Below are 21,542 nucleotides of genomic sequence, written 5' to 3'. Positions count from 1 at the left end.
AGAGAGGGATTCAACAGTTTAGATGCATCAGAAGAGAGAGTCAATGAATTAGAAAATATAGCAGAAAAGGGACGCCTGGGTGGTTCAGTCAGTTAAGCGTCCGACTCCAGCTCAGGTCATGATCTCGCGGTTTGTGGGTTCAAGTCCCACATCAGGCTCTGTGCTGACAGCTCAGAGCCTGGAGTTTGCTTTGGATTCTGTGTCTCCCTCTCTCTCTGATTCTCCCCTGCCTGTGCTCTGTCTCTCTCTCTCTCAAAATAAAAAAAGTTAAAAATAAAGAAAAATATATAGCAGAAAAAGAAAACCCTATCTAGAATAAAGTAAAGAGACAACATAGAAAATCCAAAAACAAGGGTAAGAGATACAGAGAATACAGTAAAAAGATCTTACTTCCATCTAGGTGGTGTCACAGGAGGAGAGAGAAGGAACTGAGACAAGAATTGATGAGAAAATAGCCAAGAATTTTCCAGAACTGATGAAAGACTAAAGTTCAGTCACAAAGAGCAACAAATCCCAAGCATAATTAATTATTTAAGAAATCTATTCTTGGCACATTAAATAATTCTTCAGAAAACAAAAGAAAAAAAGACAGGCAGGGGTGGGGAAAGGATTGTTTTTTGTGTTTGTTTTTTTCTAAATATATATATTTTTAAAATATTTATTTACTTTGGAGAGAGACAGAGTGTGAGCACAAGAGGGGTAGAGAGAGAGGGAGACACAGAATCCAAAGCAGGCTCCAGGCACCGAGCTGTCGGCACAGAGCCCGATGCGGGGCTCAAACTCACAAACTGTGAGATCATGACCTGAGCTGAAGTCAGACGCTTAACTGACTGAGCCACTCAGGCGTCCCAAAAAGATTGTTTTCAAAGGAACAACAGTCAGATAACTGACTTCTCAATAGCAAAAATGGAAACCAGAAAACAGTGTAGTATCTTTAAAGGCTAACGTAAACTGTTAGTCTAAAAATCTACATCTTTGGGGTTCCAGGCTGGCTCAGTCGGTAGAGCATGTGACTCTTGATCTTGGGGTTGTGAGTTCAGGCCCCACACTGGGTGTAGAGATTAGATAAAAACAACTTAAAACAATTTTTTTAAAATAATAACATTCTAGGGGCCCCTGGGTGGCTCAGTCGGTTAAGCATCCAGCTTCAGCTCACGTCATGATCTCATGGTTCGTGGGTTCGAGCCCTGCGTCGGGCTCTGTGCTGACAGCTAGCTCAGAGTCTGGAGCCTATTTGAGATTCTGTATCTCCCTCTCTCTCTGACCCTCCCCTGCTCATGCTGTCTCTCTTTCAGAAATAAATAAAATGTTAAAAATAATAATAATTTAAACAAATAAATAATAAAATTCTACATCCAGCTAAAATCTCCTCGCATAAACCTAAGAAGATATTTTGGGACAAACAAAAAACAAGTGATTTGTCCACTTGCAGAAACACTATATTAGTTTTCTATTCCTATGCAATAAATTACTACAAACTTAGCAGCTTAAGATAATACCCATTTATTTTCTCACAGTTCTGTAGATCAGAAGTCCAGGTAAGGATCAATTAGGCTCCCTGCTCAGAGTATGACAGGACTGAAATCAAAGTGTTGAGTGCGGCTGGGGTGCCATTAGAGGCTTGAGGTCCTCTTCCCAACGTCATGTGGTTAAAAGTGAGGTCTAAAAAAAGCCTAAGATTTAAAATTATGTGAAGTATATTCTCTGATACAATGAAATTACAAGAAGAAAACTCAGAAAACTCCACAGTTACATGGAAATTAAGAAACACTTCTAAAGAACACATAGGTCAAATACATATCACAAAGAAAATTAGAAAATAGTTTGAATCAAGTGTTAACAAAATTTCTATGTATTGATTCCTATGAGATATAGCTGAAAAAGGGAAATTTGTAGCTTTAAATGCACATATGTTAGAAAATAAGAAAGAATGAACATTCATGAGCAAAGATTCAGTATGAAAAAGTAAGAAAGGGGTGCCTGGGTGGCTCAGTCGCTTGGGCATCTGACTTTATCTCAGGTTATGATCTCATGGTTTGCAAATTCAAGTCCTGTGTCAGGATCTGTGCTGCTTCGGATTCTGTGTCTCCCTCTCTCTCTGGCCCTCCCCTGCTCATGCTCTGTCTTTCTCTCTCTCTTCGAAATAAATAAACATTAAAAATTTTTTTTTTTCCCAAAAAGTAAGAAAAAGAAGATCTGGGATACTATATTATTATTCACAACTATTCACTAATCCGTCTCTGGGCATTGGCATCAGCTTAGCTCTATCTCTTGCTCTAGTCAATGGAAAGTATATAGGAGTATATACTTCTAAAACAAAAGTTTTAAGAGCCAACATATGGTTCACCATACTGTCTCTTTTCCCTCTGCAATGACTGTCAGTGTTCTAGACAGTGGCTGTTCTGTCAGCTCAAGCTTCAGAGTGAAAACAATGAGAAGAAGCCAGGCAAACTGATTGGAACAGGTAGAACAAATGAGAAATGTGCAAAGCCCTGAGATTATTTTTTTCTGGGTTGTTTGTTACTGCAGCATAACCTAACCTATTCTGACCATTACAAGAGTACAAACAAAGCCCAAAAACATAAAATAAATGAAATAATAAGGATAACAGGAAAAAAATTAAAGAAATGGAAAATAACATGCCATACAGAAAATCAATAAAACCAAAAGTTGGTTCTTTGAAATGACCAATAAAACTGATAAATCCTTAAAAAATTATCAATAAGATTAAGAAAAGAGAATGTGCAAATAGCCAATACCAGGAATGAAAAAAGCAGATATCACTATGAACTCTACAAACATTAAAAAAATGATGAGGGTTTTATGTGGGCACCTGGGTGACTCCATTGGTTAAGTATCTGACTTCAGCTCAGGTCATGATCTCATAGCTTTTGAGTTCGGGCCCTGAGCTGGGGTCTCAGCTGTTAGCACAGAAGCCTGTTTTGAATCCTCTTTCCCCCTGCTTGTTCTCTCACTCAAAATGAATAAATAAACTTAAAAAAAAAAAAGAGGGTTTTATGAATAATTTATGCTTAAAATGTGAAAAGCTAGATGAATATATTACTAGAAAAATACACCTTTCTGAAAATTGTTCAAGGAACAAATAGAAATTTTAAGTCCTGTGATTTTTAAATAAGTTTTATCAGTACTTAAAAAAACCTCCTATCAGGGCGCCTGGGTGGCTCAGTCAGGTAAGCAACCGACTCTTAATTTCGGCTCAGGTCATGACCTCACATTTCATGAGTTCAAGCCCCAGGTCCAGCTCTGTGCAGATAGCGCAGAGCCAGCTTGGGATTCTCTCTCTCCTTTCTCTCTGCTCCTCCCTCCCTCCCCCTCTCTCTTTCTCTTTCAAAATAAATAAATAAACCTAAAAAAATTTCCCATAAATAGCTAAGGAAAAAAATAATGCTTACTGTATACAACCTCTTTGGAGAATAAAAAAAAAATGGTATACCCTCAAATTCATTTATAAGGCTAGCCTAACTCTGATACTGAAAGCCAATGAAGATAGTTTCAGAAGAGAAAATTTAGCCAATCTCACTTATGAACACAGATACAAAAATTCTAAATAAAATATTGCACCAAACAATATATAAAAAGGAAAATACATTATAACCAATGTGGTAGACAATATAATGGCTCCCAAAGATGTTTATATCCTAATCCTCAAAACCTGTGAATATGTCATCTTACATGGCAAAGGGACTTTGCAAAGTTGACTGAAAATAAGGCCCCTGACATGGGCAGATTATCCTGGATTATCCTATGAGCTCAATGTAATCACCAGAGTCCTCATGAGAGGAAGGCAGGAGGGTCAGAGTCAGAGACAAGATGTGACCCTGGATTGGCATGATGGCCTTTGAAGATAGAGGAAGAGACCACCAGCCAAGGAATGTGACTAGCCTCTAGAAGCAGGAAAAGGCTAGGAAAAGGCTCCCCTAGAGCCTGCAGAAGAAATGCAGCTCTGCCAATACCTCAGTTTAGCTTACAGACCCACCCTGGACTTCAGACCTCAAGAATTGGGAGATAATAAAGGTGTGGTATTTTAAGCCACTATGTATTTGGGGATTTGTTACAGAAGCAACAGGAAACAAATACAACTGAGTTGATCTTATTCTAGAAATGCAAGGATGGTTTAGCCCTGGAAAATCAAAATAGTTCACCGTATAAATAGATTTGAAGGAGAAAAATCATATGGCTAGCTCAATAAGTGAAAAAAAAATTGTAAAATTCAACTTTAATCATCATTAAATAAAACACAAACTTTTAACATCCCAGGATTGAAAGGGTCTTTCTAAATTGGATACACTTCACCAGAGGATGAAGTAAAATTAATATGTTGTACACCAGAACTCATATAACATGGTATGTCAATCATACTTTAATAAGAAAGGAAGGAAGGGGGAGCCTGGGTGGCTCAGTTGAGTATCCAACTCTTGATTTCAGCTCAGGTCATGATCTCACGGTTCATGGGATTAAGCCCCATGTCGGGCTCTGCGCTGACAGGGCAGAATCTGCTTGAGATTCTTTCTCTTCCTCTCTCTCTGCCCTTCTCCTGCTCATTCCCTCTGTCTCAAAATAAACTTTAAAAATAAAAGGAAGAAAGGAAGGAAGAAGGAAAGAAGTGAGGAAGATAGTGGAGGATGGAGGAAAGAAAGCAATGGAATAATTGCCATAAAAGGCCAACAGTTACATTTAGGAGGAAGAGGTTGTACTTGGGAAGGGATATATATTGGGGACTTCTGGGATGCTGGTAAAATCTGATTTCTTTCTAGGTTAATGAAAGTGCTTCATAACAATTGTATTTTATGTAACTTCCTCTGTGTTATTTGTTTGCTATTCAGCAAAAATGCTATTAAAACAAAAATGTTTTTTAAAAGGTAGAAAAGAAAAAAAGATTTGAAAGCACAGAAAGCAAAGCTATGTTTTAAGGCCTAAAACTGCTATCATCATTGAAGGACAGATACACAAGTTGGCCTTAGGAGTGGTGGAACTTAAAATCAGACCACCTAACATGAACTGAAAGGCTCTCACTGTTTCTGGGTTGGACTGACTTCTCTCCTCCAGGATAGCAGTATCTGGGCAAAGAATCAGCACTGGCAAAGGCTGGGAGAAAAGTGTGAACCCCCACTCTCGGGTGGGCACCATTGCAGCAGTCCTGCAAGATGACACAGAAGCCACGGAGGAGAAGCAGGAGTCACCTGGGACCCCGGGGGAACAGAAGGGAGCCAGATGATGGGAGGAAGTCAATGCATGGAAGAACATGCTAGTATCTCAACCATGAAATGGGCGGCGGGGTGGGGCGGGGTGGATAGGAGACACCCCAGAGCTCTCATCTCCCAGGCCTGGGAAAACCTTTAATATTATAGGATTCCAAAATTAACATAATAAGTAATTACTGAGTGCCCACTATGCACAAGCACAAAGAATTCATGGTTTTGAAGCTTGCCTTTGTAGCACCGCATCCCTCACCTAATGATTACCTGCAGTTTTGCTGGCAGCTGTCAAAGGGAAAGACTGACCATACAGCCACCTCCTGGCAGAGTGTTCATGGCAGTGTTCTAGGAGGGCCGGTTCAGCTGGCCAGTCCACAGTACTGATCATTAAGTAAGAGAGGAGACACCAGGGGCCAGAAATGCTGTGAGCCAACAACCATGGTCATAAGTAAAAGCTGATTTTCAAATGTAAGAACTGTGGGGCATGGGTCTACAAGAAGATTGGGCAGGCTCTGGGTCATACATACTGATGATCTGAGTGCATGAAAGCACTCTTGGCTATGAAGGAAAGGTTTAACTGTATTCAAATTTAGGGTTTTTAGGGTTCCTGTTGGGAACACAGGGCTCTGGGGGGCCCTGAATAGCAAATACAAGAGTATGAGAGAAGAGAGGAACAGAAGGTGGGAAGGACATCTCCCATCAGGCGGTTCCCATGTCTGGATGGCCTAATTACTCCCAGCACTGTGACAGTTAGTATAAACAAGAGTGATTTGATGGGGGGAGGGGCTCTGGTAATAATCATACATAATCCCTTTCTGCATGAGTACACAGGAAGAATCAAAACCACCTGCACCCAGCTTACTGTTGATGTTGACACAACCTTTTTATTATATAGGAAGTTTCTTCCCGTGATGATAACAGTTGTAAGTAACTATTGTTTTTGCAGAAATTTCAAGAAGTAACCTTGAATGAACTTCGCAACTTTTCGATAGATTGCATCCAACCACTGTTTATTCTCTAAGACTCCTTGAAACCCTTGTTTCAAAACCCTCACCTCGCCCTGTCCATCGATCCTCAACTACTGTTCTCATGACTCTTGCCCAGTCCTCATCAAGCCCCTCATTAGAAAAGCTGCCTTCAAATAGACCCAACACTTTATAAATATCCTGCCATGGCCTCCCTAGTACAGATGCGACTATGACTTTGCACAGGTGTTTTCCTTCCTGCGATCAGAACGCAGCTTTGCATTCTCACAAATTTGTTTCGAGGATATTTTCAGGGAGCAGCAATTATTCAATTACAAGGCCCACTGAGACCTCCTTGCCACTGTGGCCAAGACCCCGACTCAGAAAGTGTGCTCCTCCAAGGCCCTCCAGCCCCTCAGGAGTCTTTTAGACCACAGCAACGAGAGATGTTAAGTCTTGCACTGGGCTTGAGTTCCCCAAGTATACAGTCTATTTGTCTCCAGTGATAAGGAACCCCTTTCGGGAATCTTTTGATTATCTGACCATATTTGAACATCTTTTCACCTTGGTAGATAGCTGCCTTATTGTTCATAGTAATTCATAATATTATTGTCTATATGATATATAGATCCCTATTGTCTATGTCCATCCTCGTCATTTTTGGTTGTGCATCAATCAGAGCAAAGTTTATAGTTGTAAGGACAGATATGGGACCCAATAAGTATGCCCCTAACCTGGCCCGGGGACAAATTTGGTCTTGGACCACTTAATGAGAACTTTGCTCAGACTTGCTTTGAGGTTCAGCAAAGATGTCTCCACACCTTCTATCTGCCAGAAAGTATAAATTCATCAGAGTTGTGGTTGGATAAGGTCTAGCTGTGAGGCTGGGGGGCTCTGAGCCAGAGGATGCACAAGGAACTCTTGACTGATCATCCCCAGGCCTTCAAGGCTCTGTCTTGGAATAAACCTCAGTCCATGCCTTCCGTGTATTTATGCTGTACCCAAATTTGTGCACTTATCTTTCTAAATAGCATCATTTCACCAAGGATAATTTAGAATTACAGTGCCACTATGAGGAAGTTTCGATATGAACAAAGTTATTCACTGGAGAGGTGCCGAAGAATGTAAAGGCAGCACAATTCTAAGCATCCAATGGTCTTCATTATTTTTCTTTAGCATGAGGAAGCATCCAAAAGAAACCAGGTTCAAAAATCACTTCCTTCATGGACTGCTTGGCCAAAGCAAAAGAAAAATGCGAACATGTTAAAACTATTTTTTAGATTTCCCAAACCACAACTCAAGCCTACTTTCTTCTTCCCCCATGCTATGCTCCTCCATCTCCTGCTACTCCTCTGTGTCCTCCCCTGACGCACTGCCCCTCCTTGCTGGCCAGCTAGCTACCCCAAAGCTCACTTACCTCTTTTTTTTTTTAATATTTTTATTCTATTTCTAGGAGGGAGGGGGAGAGAGGGGGAGAGAGAGAGAGAGACAGCGTGAGCAGGGGAGGATCAGAGAGAGAGGGAGTCACAGACTGAAGACTGAAACAGGCTCCAGGCTGGCAGTCAGCATAGAGCCCGACGCGGGGCTCGAACCCACGAACCGTGAGATCATGACCTAAGCGAAAGTCGGACGCTTAACCGACTAAGCCACCCAGGCGCCCCGCTCACTTACCTCTTTAAAGTAAACCTCCTGCAGGACAGAGAAAATCTCTTACGGTGGATTTTAAGCTCTGGTTTCATTCTCTGCTGAAAGTCATTGTCAGAGACTCTGCAAAGCCTAAACGAGAGAGAAAACATGGCTGAGGAATTTAGAATCATTTGAGGGACACATAGCCCAGAGCAGCCACCTAGATACTAATCCCTTCGGATGCTAGTAGGAACTTCAGATGCATGGAGTTCAATGAAAAAGTCAGAATGGGAAGACCCAATGGTAACTTAAACAGCCTTCATTGGCATAGGAAATCCTTGGGGTTTATAAAAGCTGGAGATTTGGTCAAGGCCTTTGGAGGCTATCCTCTGTATTTTGGGTAAAAATAGACTGCGCTCTGGTTCAGTTCTTCAAACCAAAAAGGAGAAGTCTGATGGAGACTTCAGGGAAGGTTCATACCCAGCAACTGCATGCAGGAGTAGATCCTGAAGCAGACATGACCCTGGCTCATTCTCTTTTCGTGAATGGCCTTGAATCATACATAGAGAAGTCATAATATGCCAGCAAAAAGTAGGATGGGAAATAGCCCCAAGCCCAGACCTCCAATACTTGGCTGAATATTTGTCAAGAGTTCTAAAACTAAGAAACTAAACAACAACAAAGATACCAATGAAGGTGTTTCGTTTCTCATTCTGTTCTTTTGAAAAAACTTTTTAATTGTTTTCTTTATTTTTGAGAGAGAGAGAGTCGGAGTATGAGCAGGGAAGGGACAGAGAGAGAAAGAGACACAGAATCTGCAAAGGAGACACAGATTCAGGCTCCAGGCTCTGAGCTGTCAGCAGAGCCCAACGCGGGGCTTGAACTCCCAAACCAGGAGATCACGACCTGAGCTGAAGTTGGAAACTTAAGTGACTGAGCCACCCAGGCGCTCCTCTCATTCTACTCTTAAACCCACTATGAAACATTTCTCTAAAAATTAAAGGACAGCCTTACAAATGTTTTATTGATATAGGCATAATAATACTAATCTTAAACCCAAACACTATTACACAGCCTTTTCCTTGGAGCCAACAAACTACTCTGGTCACACATCTATCTTCACTATGCCTTCCCTAAGCCCCAGCCCATAACCATCAGCCTCAAACCTTTAGCCAAGGAATGTTCTTTTAACTTTTGGGACACCACACTCATTAACTTAATAGCAAGGGATTTACTGTGCTAATATGCCACTACTACATTAGGTGCTCTCCTGATGGTCTCTTCCTTCTGGACCCCGAGGACCTCCCTTTTCATAATAAGATCCTGGCTCATTTGGATATGATTTACCAGCACTTTTGTGTATAAACCAGGCAGAGACTGCAGCCCTCTTAACAGCAAAACTTCTACTGATATTCTACTGGAGCTAAACCCATCAAGGTTAAATCTCTACCCAAACTTGCATAATAGCCTCTAAAACAAGGGGATAAAGAAGGAATAAAACTAATAATCAAAAGCCTTCAAAACTAAAAAAAAAAAAAAAAAAGACTTAAAGAGAAAGGAGTCTCATACCTTGTCCCAGTCCTTGTAACATGCACCTATCCTCAGTTGAAAAACCCAGTGGGCAGGAATATATAGATTCGCTTAGGACCCCAGGGCCACAAATAAATTGGTCACTTGCTGCTTCCCTTTAAGATCAAACTCAAATACACTACTATTCTATCTTCAAGTCCTAAAGAGACTGACTATGTGTTTTACAGTTGTAGATCTACACTTCGGTTTCTCTGTAAATCAAGTCAATACTTGTGTGTCTTCTCCAGAGAAAATCAAAGATAGTTATCTGGACCACTGTGCCTCAGTTTACTGAGGTCCCCTCCTACATTTCACAAGTCCTCAATCAGAACCTCAAGAGCTTTCCACTGCCCTGTAATTCTATTCTTATTCAATGTGTGGACAATCTTTTGCTGTGTTCCAACGATGAGGTGAGCTCTAAGGCTGATTCATCTACTGCTTTCTTTTAGCTCAGAGAGGGCACAAGGGTTCTATAGAAAAGCTGACAGTTTGTCAAAGGAAGTGCACTACCCAAGACAAAAGATATCCCATGGAGGAAAATCCCTTACTCCAGACAACCAGCTGTGCAAGGTGTTTCTGGCCAATCTCTAAGACAATTATGAGGATCCCTGGGTCTCAATGGCTACTGCAGGCCATACAGCCCCAACTTTTCTGAAATCTCCATGCCATTATTTAACCTATCCAAGTCCTTGCTGACCAAACCTTTTCTCTGGGAACCCAAACATGAACAGACTTTTTGTGAGTTCAGATTAGCTCTTCAACACCCTCCCATTCTGGGCCTAACCGAAAAGCATAAACCTTCAACCTATAAGTACATGAGAGATCTTTCTAAGGCCATAAGTTCATGAGAATTGAGACCAAGAGCTAACTACAGCTTCTCTTGTGATCCAGCGGTAAGAGCCTCCCTACCTAGAGGGAGTCAGCCCCTGAACTAGTGGAATCTCCCGTCAGTCTGCGGGTAGAGGTCCTTTGCTTGGTACCTGTCTTTGTTGCTCCGTAAAATTACACATTTCTGGGCAGGTTGGTTTACCTCCTGTGAACTTCAATACCTTCTCTGAGATGCCAGGACTGTCAGGCAGTGCTCTCCCTCACTCTGCTAAGCAGCCAACCCAGCTTCTCCCGATCGGCAAGAGATTTTTACAGCATTCTCCAGTTGGCAAAAAAATGGCAATCTTTATCAGAACTCGCCCTAAACTTTCCTCTGAGAGATTTCAGATTATTAAAAAATAAAAACAACCGCCACGCTTCCTACATGCCTTTTATTTTGGCAAACATTACTAATAACAATCGTGGTTGCTCTTTGCTCTTGTTCCTACAGTCTCTTACTCTCCTGAAAAAAAAAAATGCGGGTCACTAGCAGGCTAGGGGCTTGTCTCTGCGAGAAAAGAACCACAGAGGGGTCAGGAATTGGTTGCAGTGCTGAGGAACAGCTTGTTAGAACTTCTGACCACAGTACTGTGTTCCTCTCCCCCCTGCGCCATGCCCACACAAATCTTGGTGCTTGAGTCAAATGAACAAGCAGTAATTCTCCAGTTAGTTCCCTGGAGTCCTGCAACCTGGGGGCAGGGTTGGCAAAGGATTAGGGAGAAAAAAGGGAGGAGGGGACGTTTCCGTATTTCCATCAGGGCTGCCTTCTGTCCTCAGCTCTGCTGTCCTCCGCCTGCTGCAGGGCTGACCCTGGGGCTTATCACAGGGTGTTCTCAGGCCACCCTCATCCAAAGAACATGCACAGCTCTCTCCAAGTGAAAGGCGGTTCCGGGGACCAGCAAGGGCAGCCAAAGGCTAACCAGATGCCAACTAGCGGAGGTGACAAGAGTAGGCACAGCTTTTGTGTAAATGGAGTAGAGAGTCCCTAAATTCCAAGGGCAGGAGCTGTCCCTGTTTTCTGCACCTACTTTCTGGCCTCTAGGAGTCCAGAACAGACCCCAGATGCTCCCAAGTTCGGGAAATGCTGTCCCCAAGCATAGAATGGAGCTGCATCTGGAACCTGGAAAGGAGAGTCTCCATCTTGGAGTTGTGGGGTTGGAGTGGCGGGGAGCAGAAGATGGCATTGCGCAGACAACCCCAGGTAGCAAAGGGCTGGTGGCACTAAGCACCTGGGGCCCAGGCTCTGCTTGGCAAAACACCTTACCACGGTTACAGTTATCCAGAAGCAGAAGGGCTGAGTCTGCTAACACTGAAAGTGGTCAGGTGCACTCTCACAGCCGCGTGTCAGGCAGTGGTGAAGCCCTTCGTGTTGCAGCAGGAAAAAAAAAACAAGTGGACACTTAACTCTTAGGAGTCTATACTACACTTCAAAGTGTGTCCTGACTCTCCTGTGTTCTGGAGTCTTAGATCTGCACTGTGCAATATGTCGCTTACATTCAAGGGAGTTTTTTTTTTTTTTTGTCTCACCGTCATTTCTTGCATGATGGCCTCAATCCCCACTGTAAACCGCCCCCGAGGCAGGGCCACCCTAACCAGTCCCTCCGCCTTCAGGCCACCTTGTGATCCCTTGAACCTCTGAGCACCCCACAAAGCCAAGCTAAGCCATGCTGTGAGTTTTGATTACAGTGTTGAGACACCAGAAGAAAAAAATACCAAGTTAGAAAACAGCTTAAAACCTTTAAGAACTCCAGGGTAACGGGATTCCACAGAGGACACGCCAGCCAACTCGTGCGGGGTTGTCAAGTTGGAAAGAGGAACTCCGCTGTTAAAAAAAAAAAAGAAGAAAGAAAAGAAAAGAAAGAAAGAAGGAAGGAAAGAAGGAAGGAAAGAAGGAAGGAAGGAAAGAAGGAAGGAAGGAAAGAAGGAAGGAAGGAAAGAAGGAAAGAAGGAAAGAAGGAAGGAAAGAAGGAAGGAAGGAAAGAAGGAAGGAAGGAAAGAAGGAAGGAAGGAAGGAAGGAAGGAAGGAAGGAAGGAAGGAAGGAAGGAAGGAAGAAAAGAAAATGAGAAGTCTCGGAGTGCAGACGCCCAGGGAGTCGAGGGGCTCCTATCCAGCCAGTTCCGCCCCGCAACACGCCTGTCCGAACACGCGCGCAGAGCGTCCCTGCGGGGCCCGCTCCCGGGGAGGCTCGCTCTCGAAGGTGGGAGCGACCGGCCGGCCGGCGTCTCCCCGGATTTGTGACGTGCGGCGGTGGTGACGAAGCCAACACACAAAGCCGGGGTGTCGGGGCAGGGAGCCCCCAGGCCAAGAGCCCCGATGGGATGGGAAGGGGGCGGGGAGCGAGGCGCCCCCGGGCGCGGGGGCCCAGCGCAGCATTAAAGTGAGCGCCGAGTCGGCGGCGACGGCGGCGGCGGGGACCTGGCGCTGGCGCAGGGCTTGCCGCGAGCGCTCCTCGTGCGCCTGGCTGCTGGGGCCGCGCTGGCCGCCTGCGCGCCGGGCTCGCCGAGGCCGCGCCACGCCCCCGCGGAGGTGGAGCCGCGGCCAGGGGCGGGTTCGCGCTTGGCGGCGCCGGGACCCGGGGCGGGGGCTGTGGCAGCAGCTGCAGCTGCGGCGGCGGCGGCACCGCCGGGAGCTGCTGCAGCAGAGGCGGAGGTTGCTCCTGGGCGCGTCGGGGCCGCTCAGCCGGAGCCCCAGTCCGGAGGCGCCGGGCGGTGCTCTGGGTGCTGCTGCTGCCGCCTCCCGGCCGCCGCCGCCCGGGCCCCCGTTGCCGCCCGGGCCCCGACCGCCGCCCGCGTCCCCGCCGCCCCCGCCCGCGTGTGCGCCCCAGCCGGGACGCCGCCCCCGGCCGGGTCTCCACTTCTCGGCCGCACCTCCCATGACAGCGCCCGCGCGAAGATGGCTGCGAAGGGCGCGCACGGCTCCCACCTGAAGATGGAGAGCGAGCTGGAGCGCTGCCGCGCGGAGGGCCACTGGGACCGCATGCCCGAGCTGGTCCGGCAGCTGCAGACGCTGGTAGTGCCCGGCGGCGGAGGCAGCCGGCGAACCAACCCGAGCGCCGTGTTCACCTCTCTGGACGCTGGTGAGTGAGGGAAGGGGCTGGCTCACGAGTACCCAGCGCGCGAAATGCACCGCCTCCTCCAGGAAGCGGGCCCCGACTGCCTCCCGGCCGCCAACGGCCGCCTTCGGTATTACCCTTCCTGTAGTGCTGGTGTTAGGAGCAACCAGGGTAATTAGGAACGTTCTTATGCCCCAGGAGAAAAACCACTTGCAGGTTTGGGAACTTTGGGGCAGAGAGAGACAGAGAGAGAGAGAGACTGCTCTTGCTCTCTGTCCTTTGGGATCATGTGGGCAACTCCGTCTACCGTGAAATGGTGGTGTCGACACGACTCAGCTCGGGGCAAGGGCTGGACTCTTGCACCGTCCCTTCACCCCGCATCCGGTCCTAAACTCCATCAGGTGAAGGCTGTGTGTGTCTCCCCGCCCTCCACTTCTTTCCCCCAGGTCCAGTTGACAGCTGAGCTCTGTCCACAGCAGACAAGGTTGGAGGGGTTGGCGAGCTCCGAGATAGGGTGGTGAAGCAAGAAAGTGGCCCGGTAAACCTCAGTGTCCTCATCTGTGGTTGGACTCAGGACCCATCTAGCCCTAGCTTTGGCAGTGGGGCTGGTTTGGCTGGGCTGGGCTCTTGTGCTGGGGTGGGAAGGCACCCTGATGTGGCAGTCTCGGGGAGGGGACGGGAGGGGAACACCCCGCCCCAGTCTCCAACCTGAAATCGTGTTCCTGGTGCCCTCAGCTGAGCCTGGAGAGCCTTCCCGGAGCCCTCTCTGTGCGCAACCAGATTAGAGCCCTGTGGAAGGAGGCAGGGAGTCAATGAATGCAGATATGAAGAGGTTTAAAGACTGCCCAGCCTGTGAAAGGTTCTGTGGGGGAGACAGTGGTGGTGGTGGTGATGATGATAATAATAGTAATAATAATAGCAGCTACCACTTACCCAGCACTCACTGTGTGCCAGACACTGCCCAAGCACTTCAGTCAACTCAGTTCCTCCCAACAACCCCATGAAGCCTGCACTTTTGTTTGCTCTGCTTGCAGATACTGAAAGCAGGCCCCCAAAGTTTAAAAAACTTGATCATCCAATCAATAAGGGTTAGAGCCAGGATTTGAACTTGGGCTTCTGAGTATATCCTTACCTCTTGCACTGTTGCCTTTAATGAGATGTAGCACAAAATCTGAGCCTGAGGAGTTGCCAAAATGGACGAGGAGGCAGAGGAGTGACCAGAGGACAGTCGTGCAGTAGATGGTGGAGCTCAGAGAAGTTTTGGGGGAGCCGCAGAATGCGCTGGCCTCCGACGGGTATTGGGAAGAGCAGAGTGCGTTTGCCCATCAAGGAGGAAGGATAGAAGGACACTGAGAGGCCCAGGTGACACGGACGGACGGTCAGGTTGAGGCTTTGAGATGGGTGTGGGCTCAGCAGTGAGGGGACTGACCAGAGCAATAGGTGCATGTATGGGAGGAGCTGGTGGGCCCTGCTCTTCCAGGGCAGAATAGAGAAATTGCAGGTTTTCTTCTGCCCCCGCATGGGGCGATGTGGTGGGGTGGGGCTTCCAAGAGTGGGAGTGGATATGGACCTACACAGAGGGCACTGGGGCCTGGGTGAGTTATGGGAATATGAGTAAAGTGGGCCCCACAGAGAAACATGCTGGACCAAGATAGGAACCCAACCTCCTCGAGTCCAGTTTCTTTTTTAAAAAAGGTTTTTTTTTTTTTAACATTTATTTATTTTTGAGAGGCAGAGAGACATAGAAGTGGGGGAGGGGGCAGACAGAGAGGGAGACAATTCAAAGCAGGCTCCAGGCTCTGAGATGTCAGCACAGTGCCCGATGCGGGGCTCGATCCCATGAACTGTGAGATCATGACCTGAGCCGAAGTCAGGCCTTTAATGGACTGAACCACCTAGGCGCCCCTTGAGTCCAGTTTCTTAAACTGCTATGTGGAGGTCTCAAGAAGGTTATGTAATTGATAATTGGTATCTCAAGAGGAACAAGTTTAGGGAGCCGAAAATTAAAGAAATTGGACCTAATAGATTCAATATTGTTATACAGACTTTTTTTTTTTCCTTCCACTGTAGGACTTTTCAGAGCCTTTAATATGCTCACCTGCCTGTGATGTATAAGCCAAGGTTGGAGTATAAATAGCACATTTCTCAAACTTGCCTTGACCATATTCTATGAGGCATTATTGGGAAACACTGGTATCACATAATTTATAAGTGGTATAGTATGGTTATAAAGTGCTTTCCCTATTTTTTTTTAATTCTTATCAACAACCTTGTGGGTAGAGAAGGAGTTATTGTCTCCATTTTACACATAGGGACCCCAAGGCCCAGAAAGGTCATGTAATGTGTATGTGGCAGAGCCTGTGTGAAAGCCTAAGTTCCTGCCACCAAGTCTACTGCTAGGGAAGGTGGGGGCTGGGTTCAAGGGCCTGGCTTGGCTTCACCATGGGGACAAAAGGAGGGAGACTGAGGCAGGCATTGGGGTTTGGTTCTATGAGTGATTTCTCTCCCCCTGTTAAATCTGGATACACTGTCCCAACACCCAGGCAGGCGCACACACAGGTGCACACTAGGAAAACAGAGGAGTCCTAAAACCCAAGTGTAGAGCAATTTTTGGATTGTCTGCTTTTTCTGGTTTTCCCTCTGCAGGGTTCCTTGGTCACTCAAGGGATTGAGGGCCTGTTTTTTTAGAGTGGTATAGGCACTGCCCCCCTCCAGCCCAGGAGAGAGATTCTTAATGTCCTACTTGGCCTGTTACACTCGTACCATCAGTGACCAGAAGCTTCAACAGTTACTTCTTTTGGGAGAGGGAGGGAATGTATGGAGGGGGAGGCAAACCCCAGTTGCATCCCATTTTATCGACTGAGGGCCTGAGCCCGGCTATCTCTGCAAGGTTTCCTACAGAAACAAAAAATTGCTCCCAGAGCATCTACTTCAGTCCTGGGGGCAGCAGGGGAAGACTGGCTGTGGGGGCCTTTGTAGAATCTGGTGGGAGTGAAGGGTCAGAAGAATCTCAGGCAGAGGGGCCCCTCTCCTATCAGGGGAGGCTGCTCCCCACCACCCACTATCAGGGGGAAGGTGGCTGCCACTGTTTGTACATTTTCTTTCAAACTCACATCCGGTTTAGGTTGGGCCAGGATGGAGCAGGGGAACCCCAGAGTGTAGCTGGCTGTGCTGGAGTTTGTTCATGTAAAAACAAAGAGCCCATCCAAGTGGTCAAAGAAAAAGAAAAGAATATTATGAAAAATTTCCAAAACATCAAAAAAGCTGAAGAATGGATCCCATGTATCCATTAACCAGCCTCAGTGATCATGAACTCATGAACTACCCCAACCGATGTCTTCCCCACACTGAATATCATAGTAGGTACTTATTAATAAGAACTCTTGTTTCTTTTTTTTTTTTTTTTAATTTATTTACTGTGGTGTGTAAGCACATACATAAAGAAGTGGAGGGGTGCCTGAGTGGCTCAATCATTGGAGCATCTGACTTTGGCTCAGGTCATAATCTCGTGGTTCCAGCTGTCCTGGTTGGGGCTGTCCTGACAGCTCACAGCCTGGAGCCTGCTTCGGATTCTGTGTCTCCCTCTCTCTCTCTTCCCCTCCCTGGCTTGTGCTATGTCTCTCTTTCAAAAATAAATAAATATTTTACAAACTTACTTAAAAAAAAAAAAAAAAGAAGAAGAAGTTGTGACTATCAGGAGACAGCATGGGAGCCTAAAAAAATGGGGGAAAAATCATTTCTCTTAATTAAGATTAGATGTCTGCTACACAAAAGGAATTCTAGAGATAAATCAGGATTTTAGGAAGTCTCTTAGAATGTCATGGACAGGATGATTTGGTGTGAGATAGGATGATGGTTTAGATTAATAGGTTGAAATTTCATTTTTTTTGTTGTTTTTTTGCAGCTTTCTATTTTAATGTAATCAATCATATGATCCTTTCTTTTTTTGCCGAAGAAGAGCTCTTTTGAAAAGCAAAACCACCATACCATTATCACAACTCCCCCCACCAAGATCTAATGATTTAACTTTACAGTTCATTTGCTAGAATCAGGATCCAAATAAGGCTACACATTGTATTTGGTTAACGGCTCGAGTGTCCCTTTTTTTCCCCCTCAATATTTTATTATGAAAATTTCAAATATAACAGCCAAATTAAAAGAATGTTTCGGTGAACACCTGTATACCCACCACAAGATTCTGATATTCTTAAGCTGTGCTTACTTTATCACGACTGCCCCTCTATCTATCCATCCGTCTAGAGTCTCATAATCCGTAGGCACCCCCATCTTTTTTTTTTTTTTTTTTCTGAACTGGAGATTATTCTGAGCATTTCTTCAGTTGGAGTTAGAGGGGGTGTGTTTGAGGCAGGTGGCCTCTCACTGGTCTTGGCCTCTTCCCCCTCTCGCTGTGGTTAGAAGTTCCCAGCCCTCCATGGTCCTGTGTGGTGAGCAGCTGCAGCTACCACTGTGTCCCCATTTGACTTAGTGGGGAATGGCCTGCCTGGCCGGACCCAGGCTTCCTGTCTGCAGGCTGGCAGGCTGTGGGGAGGAGGCACTGCCCTGCAAATGTGGTTTCTGGGGAAGGGGCAGGTATCCTTGAAGTGGGTCCCTGTGGCCTAGCGCCCTGAAAGAGGCCTGGAGAAGGGTGGGAGCAGACGGGAAGCTAGCTACCAGAGGCCTTCAAAACCAGGTTGGTGGGCAGACTGAGGGACCATTAAGTGGGGGTCTCTGCCCAGGGCAGGGGGCTGGGCTGGGCTGCTAGAATCTGTGTCACTGTCAGGAAGGTCTTCCTAATGCCTCTGGGAGGGGAGAAATTGAAATACTTCACCCACATCAGAATAGGGAGTAGGTTTCAGACCAGAAGATGATAAAAAGCCATGTTTTGCCTTCGGAGAAGGAAGGACAGGAAAGCCCCTAGTCTATCTGGGTTCTTATTTAACAACTGAAAATCCAGAACTTTTCATTCTAAAATAGCCTTCAGTCCCACAGATTGGCCAGTTGGGAATGGTGGGATGGATAGGAGAAAGGGAAGAGAGGCAGAGTAGAGAGGGAAGAGATGTGGGCAAGGAAGAAAATAAAGTTCAGTGCCCAACACCTACTGTGTCTACTAAAAAAAACCAAAGACCTTGGGTGGGATCAAGAGGTGGGGCAAAAAGGCTGGAGAAGGACCTTAAGTGTTAGTTTATAGAACAGTTCGGGGACATCTGGGTGGCTCAGTCTGTTGAGTGTCCAACTTTGACTCCGGTCATGATCTCATGGTTTGTGAATTTGAGCCCCACATTGGTCTCGCTGCTGTCAGCTCAGAGCCTGGAGCCTGCTTCTGATCCTCTGTCCCCACCCCTACCCCCTGCCACTGCCCCTCCCCTACTCATGCTCTCTCAAAAATGAATAAACCCATTTTTTAAAAATTAAAAAAAAAGAACAGTCAAAAACTCACAGGTGTATGAGATGAGAACAATCCTTATCCTACTACTTGGAATTGCTATTACCTTTGAACCTACTATTTATAGCCCTTAGACTGTCTTTTATTTCTTTTTTTTTTTTTAATTTTTTTTAAAATTTTTTTATTTATTTCTAGGAGAGAAACAGAGAGACAGCGTGAGCAGGGGAGGGTCAGAGAGAGAGGGAGATACAGACTGTGAAATAGGCTCCAGGCCCCGAGCTGGCAGTCAGCACAGAGCCCGATGCGGGGCTTGAACCCACAAACCGCGAGATCATGACCTAAGCGAAAGTCGGATGCTTAACCGACTAAGCCACCCAGGCTCCCCGACTGTCTTTTATTTCTAAACTACCAGAAGCTCTGCTGTGCCCGGGATGCAGGAGAGACAGACTGTTCTGTGGCTGTGTTGTGCAATGTTGTGTTATTATTGTGGGCTGTGACCATGGCAATATTGCATATCTATATTATCATCTATAAAATGGGAGTAGTATCTACCTTTTAGGGCTGTGCAGATTAAATGCTACCGTATAATAAAGTACTTGGCACTCAGGAGGCCGTCAACAAATATTGGTCTCCCTCATGCAGTAAAAGGCGTTCTGGTTCTCAAGCTACCTGAGGTGAAGGATTACTTTCATGTTTTGGGTTGTTTTTTTTTTTAACTCCCATTTTTTTTTGTGCTCTGATACTTTCATAAGATACGCAAACTGCTACCTCCCATTTTTTTAAATGTTTATTTATTTTTGGGAGACAGAGTTGGGGGGGTTGCAAAGAGAGAGGGAGACACAGAATCCGAAGCTGACTCCAGGCTCTGAGCCACCAGCACAGAGCCCGACAGGGGGCTTTTTCTTTTTTCTTTTTTTTTTTAATTATTCAATTCAACAGATTCAGAATTATTTTGTCACATTATTATCAATGTTTCAAAACTGAACTCATGTCCCCAGGATTGGGTGACAAACACAGACCCATGCTAGTCCCCTGACCTCACTCTGAGCAGCAGGTATCCAGAAGACACTCCCACCTCCCAGAGGGGAGGTGTTGTGCCCTGGGGAGTATTTCCAGATTAAGGGTTGCTGGGAAGGAATCTCTGGGCACGAAAGGAACAACAGAGCCAATGAGTCCCTTGGGGAGCTCCAGGCAGGCAGCTGGGTGGCGGAGGCGGGGCCTGGTGGGAGCTGCAAGTGCACTCTGACTGTGGAGAGCCAAGGACCAGTCCGGGAGCGACTCAGTTCCTTCAGAAGGAGCAGGTTCCTAAACCTACCTCTGGTTTAACAGGTGCAAAACAGGTTGGAAGGGAAGAGCAACTTGCCCAGTGGCCCACAGCTCAGGCATCCACTATATAGCCTGCCCCTCCTCCTAACTGATACTGAGAAATTGAGAAGATTGCCTTTCATCTTGATTTAAATTTTAATGTGTTATTTTTTGGTTTTGGTTTTGTTATTTTTTTGAGAGACAGAGCATGAACGGGGCGAGGGGGAGGGGGAGGTGCGGTGCAGAAAGAGAGAGAGAGAGACACAGAATCTGAAGGAGGCTCCAGCCTCTGAGCTGTCAGCACAGAGCCAGATGCAGGGCTCGAACCCACAAACTCCAGATTGTGACCTGAGTCAGATGTTCAAGTGACTAAGCCACCCAGGCGCCCCATTGAGTTGATTTAAATTTTATTTTGTTTTATTTTTTAAGTAAACTTTTTAAATTTTAAAACCGTTTCGGATTATAGAAAAATTGTGAAAATAGTATAGAAAATTCATAATAACCCAGACCCATTTTCCCTGTTATTATATGTTAGTATGGTAGATTTGTCACAATTAATGAATCAATATTGATACATTTGTTCTTTTTTTAAATTTTTTTAAGGGGTGCCTGGGTGGCTTAGTCGGTTAAGCGTCCGACTTTCGCTTAGGTCATGATCTCTTGGTTCGTGGGTTTGAGCCCCGCGTTGGGCTCTGTGCTGACTGCCAGCTCTGAGCCTGGAGCCTGTTTCAGTCTGTGACTCCCTCTCTCTCTGACCCTCCCTGCTCACGCTGTCTCTCTCTCTCTCTCTCTCTCCTAGAAATAAATAAAACATAACAAAAAAATTTTTTTTAATTTTTTTAAATTTCATTTAAATACAGGTTATTAAAATGTAGCGTAACAATGGTTTCAAGAGTAGAATTTAGTGATTTATCACTTACATACAACACCTAGTGCTCATCCCAACAAGTGCCCTCCTTATTGCCCATCGCCCATTTAGCCCCCTCCACATCCCTCCAGCAACACTCAATTTGTTCTCTGTATTTAGGCATCTCTTATGGTTTGCCTCCGTGTCTGTTTTTATCTTATTTTTCCTTCCCTTCCCCTATGTTCATCTGTTGTGTTTCTTAAATTCCACATATGAGTGAAATCATATGATATTTATCTTTCTCTAACGATTTAAATTTTATTTTTGACTAGATAAGATATTCACATGGCTCAACCTTCCAAAGGGACCAAAAAGTAAAGAATGAAAGGCCTCTCTCCATCTCCGGCACCTTCCCTATAAGCCAGAAAGGCCATCAGATATGTATCCTGTCACGTTTTCATACATAAAGGCACATTTTGGTCTACTGTCACATTTCTGACCACTGTGCACGCTCTGCTTTCTTACTGATGTATCATGGAGTTCATTCATTCACAGCACAGAGCGTCCTCATTTCTTTTCATGGCAGCGTGGTGTCCCCTTTTATGGAAGGCCCATGCTTTATTTAATCAGCCTCATGTCAGTGGACATAAACGTTATCTCTGATTTTCTGCTGTTATAAATAACACTGTAGAAATCACCTTATAAGTCAGT

The 21,542-nt window shown here is 45.7% G+C and overlaps 2 protein-coding genes across 2 annotated transcripts in view; one reads left to right on the top strand and one right to left on the bottom strand.

Moving 5' to 3' along the window:
- The window catches only part of MCFD2 (multiple coagulation factor deficiency 2, ER cargo receptor complex subunit), a 42,913-nt gene extending 29,657 nt beyond the window's left edge, over positions 1–13,256 (bottom strand). The window contains exons 1-3 of the mRNA XM_039245941.1: positions 13,167–13,256; positions 11,980–12,065; positions 7,853–7,957 (exon numbers count right to left, since the gene is read on the bottom strand). The gene's annotated coding sequence lies outside the window, so the exon portion shown is untranslated. The remainder of the gene's footprint in view (positions 1–7,852; positions 7,958–11,979; positions 12,066–13,166) is intronic.
- TTC7A (tetratricopeptide repeat domain 7A) overlaps positions 13,117–21,542 on the top strand; it is a 119,775-nt gene continuing 111,349 nt past the window's right edge. Inside the window, exon 1 of the mRNA XM_039245938.1 lies at positions 13,117–13,320. Within this exon, the coding sequence (XP_039101869.1) occupies positions 13,137–13,320 (184 nt within the window). The 5' untranslated portion in view covers positions 13,117–13,136. The remainder of the gene's footprint in view (positions 13,321–21,542) is intronic.

Source organism: Hyaena hyaena, unplaced genomic scaffold, assembly GCF_003009895.1.
Source record: "Hyaena hyaena isolate Hyena2069 unplaced genomic scaffold, ASM300989v1 scaffold_274, whole genome shotgun sequence".
NCBI lineage: Eukaryota > Metazoa > Chordata > Mammalia > Carnivora > Hyaenidae > Hyaena > Hyaena hyaena.
The sequence above is the reverse complement of the archived record's forward strand: the minus strand, read 5'-3'. Positions and strand labels throughout refer to the sequence as shown.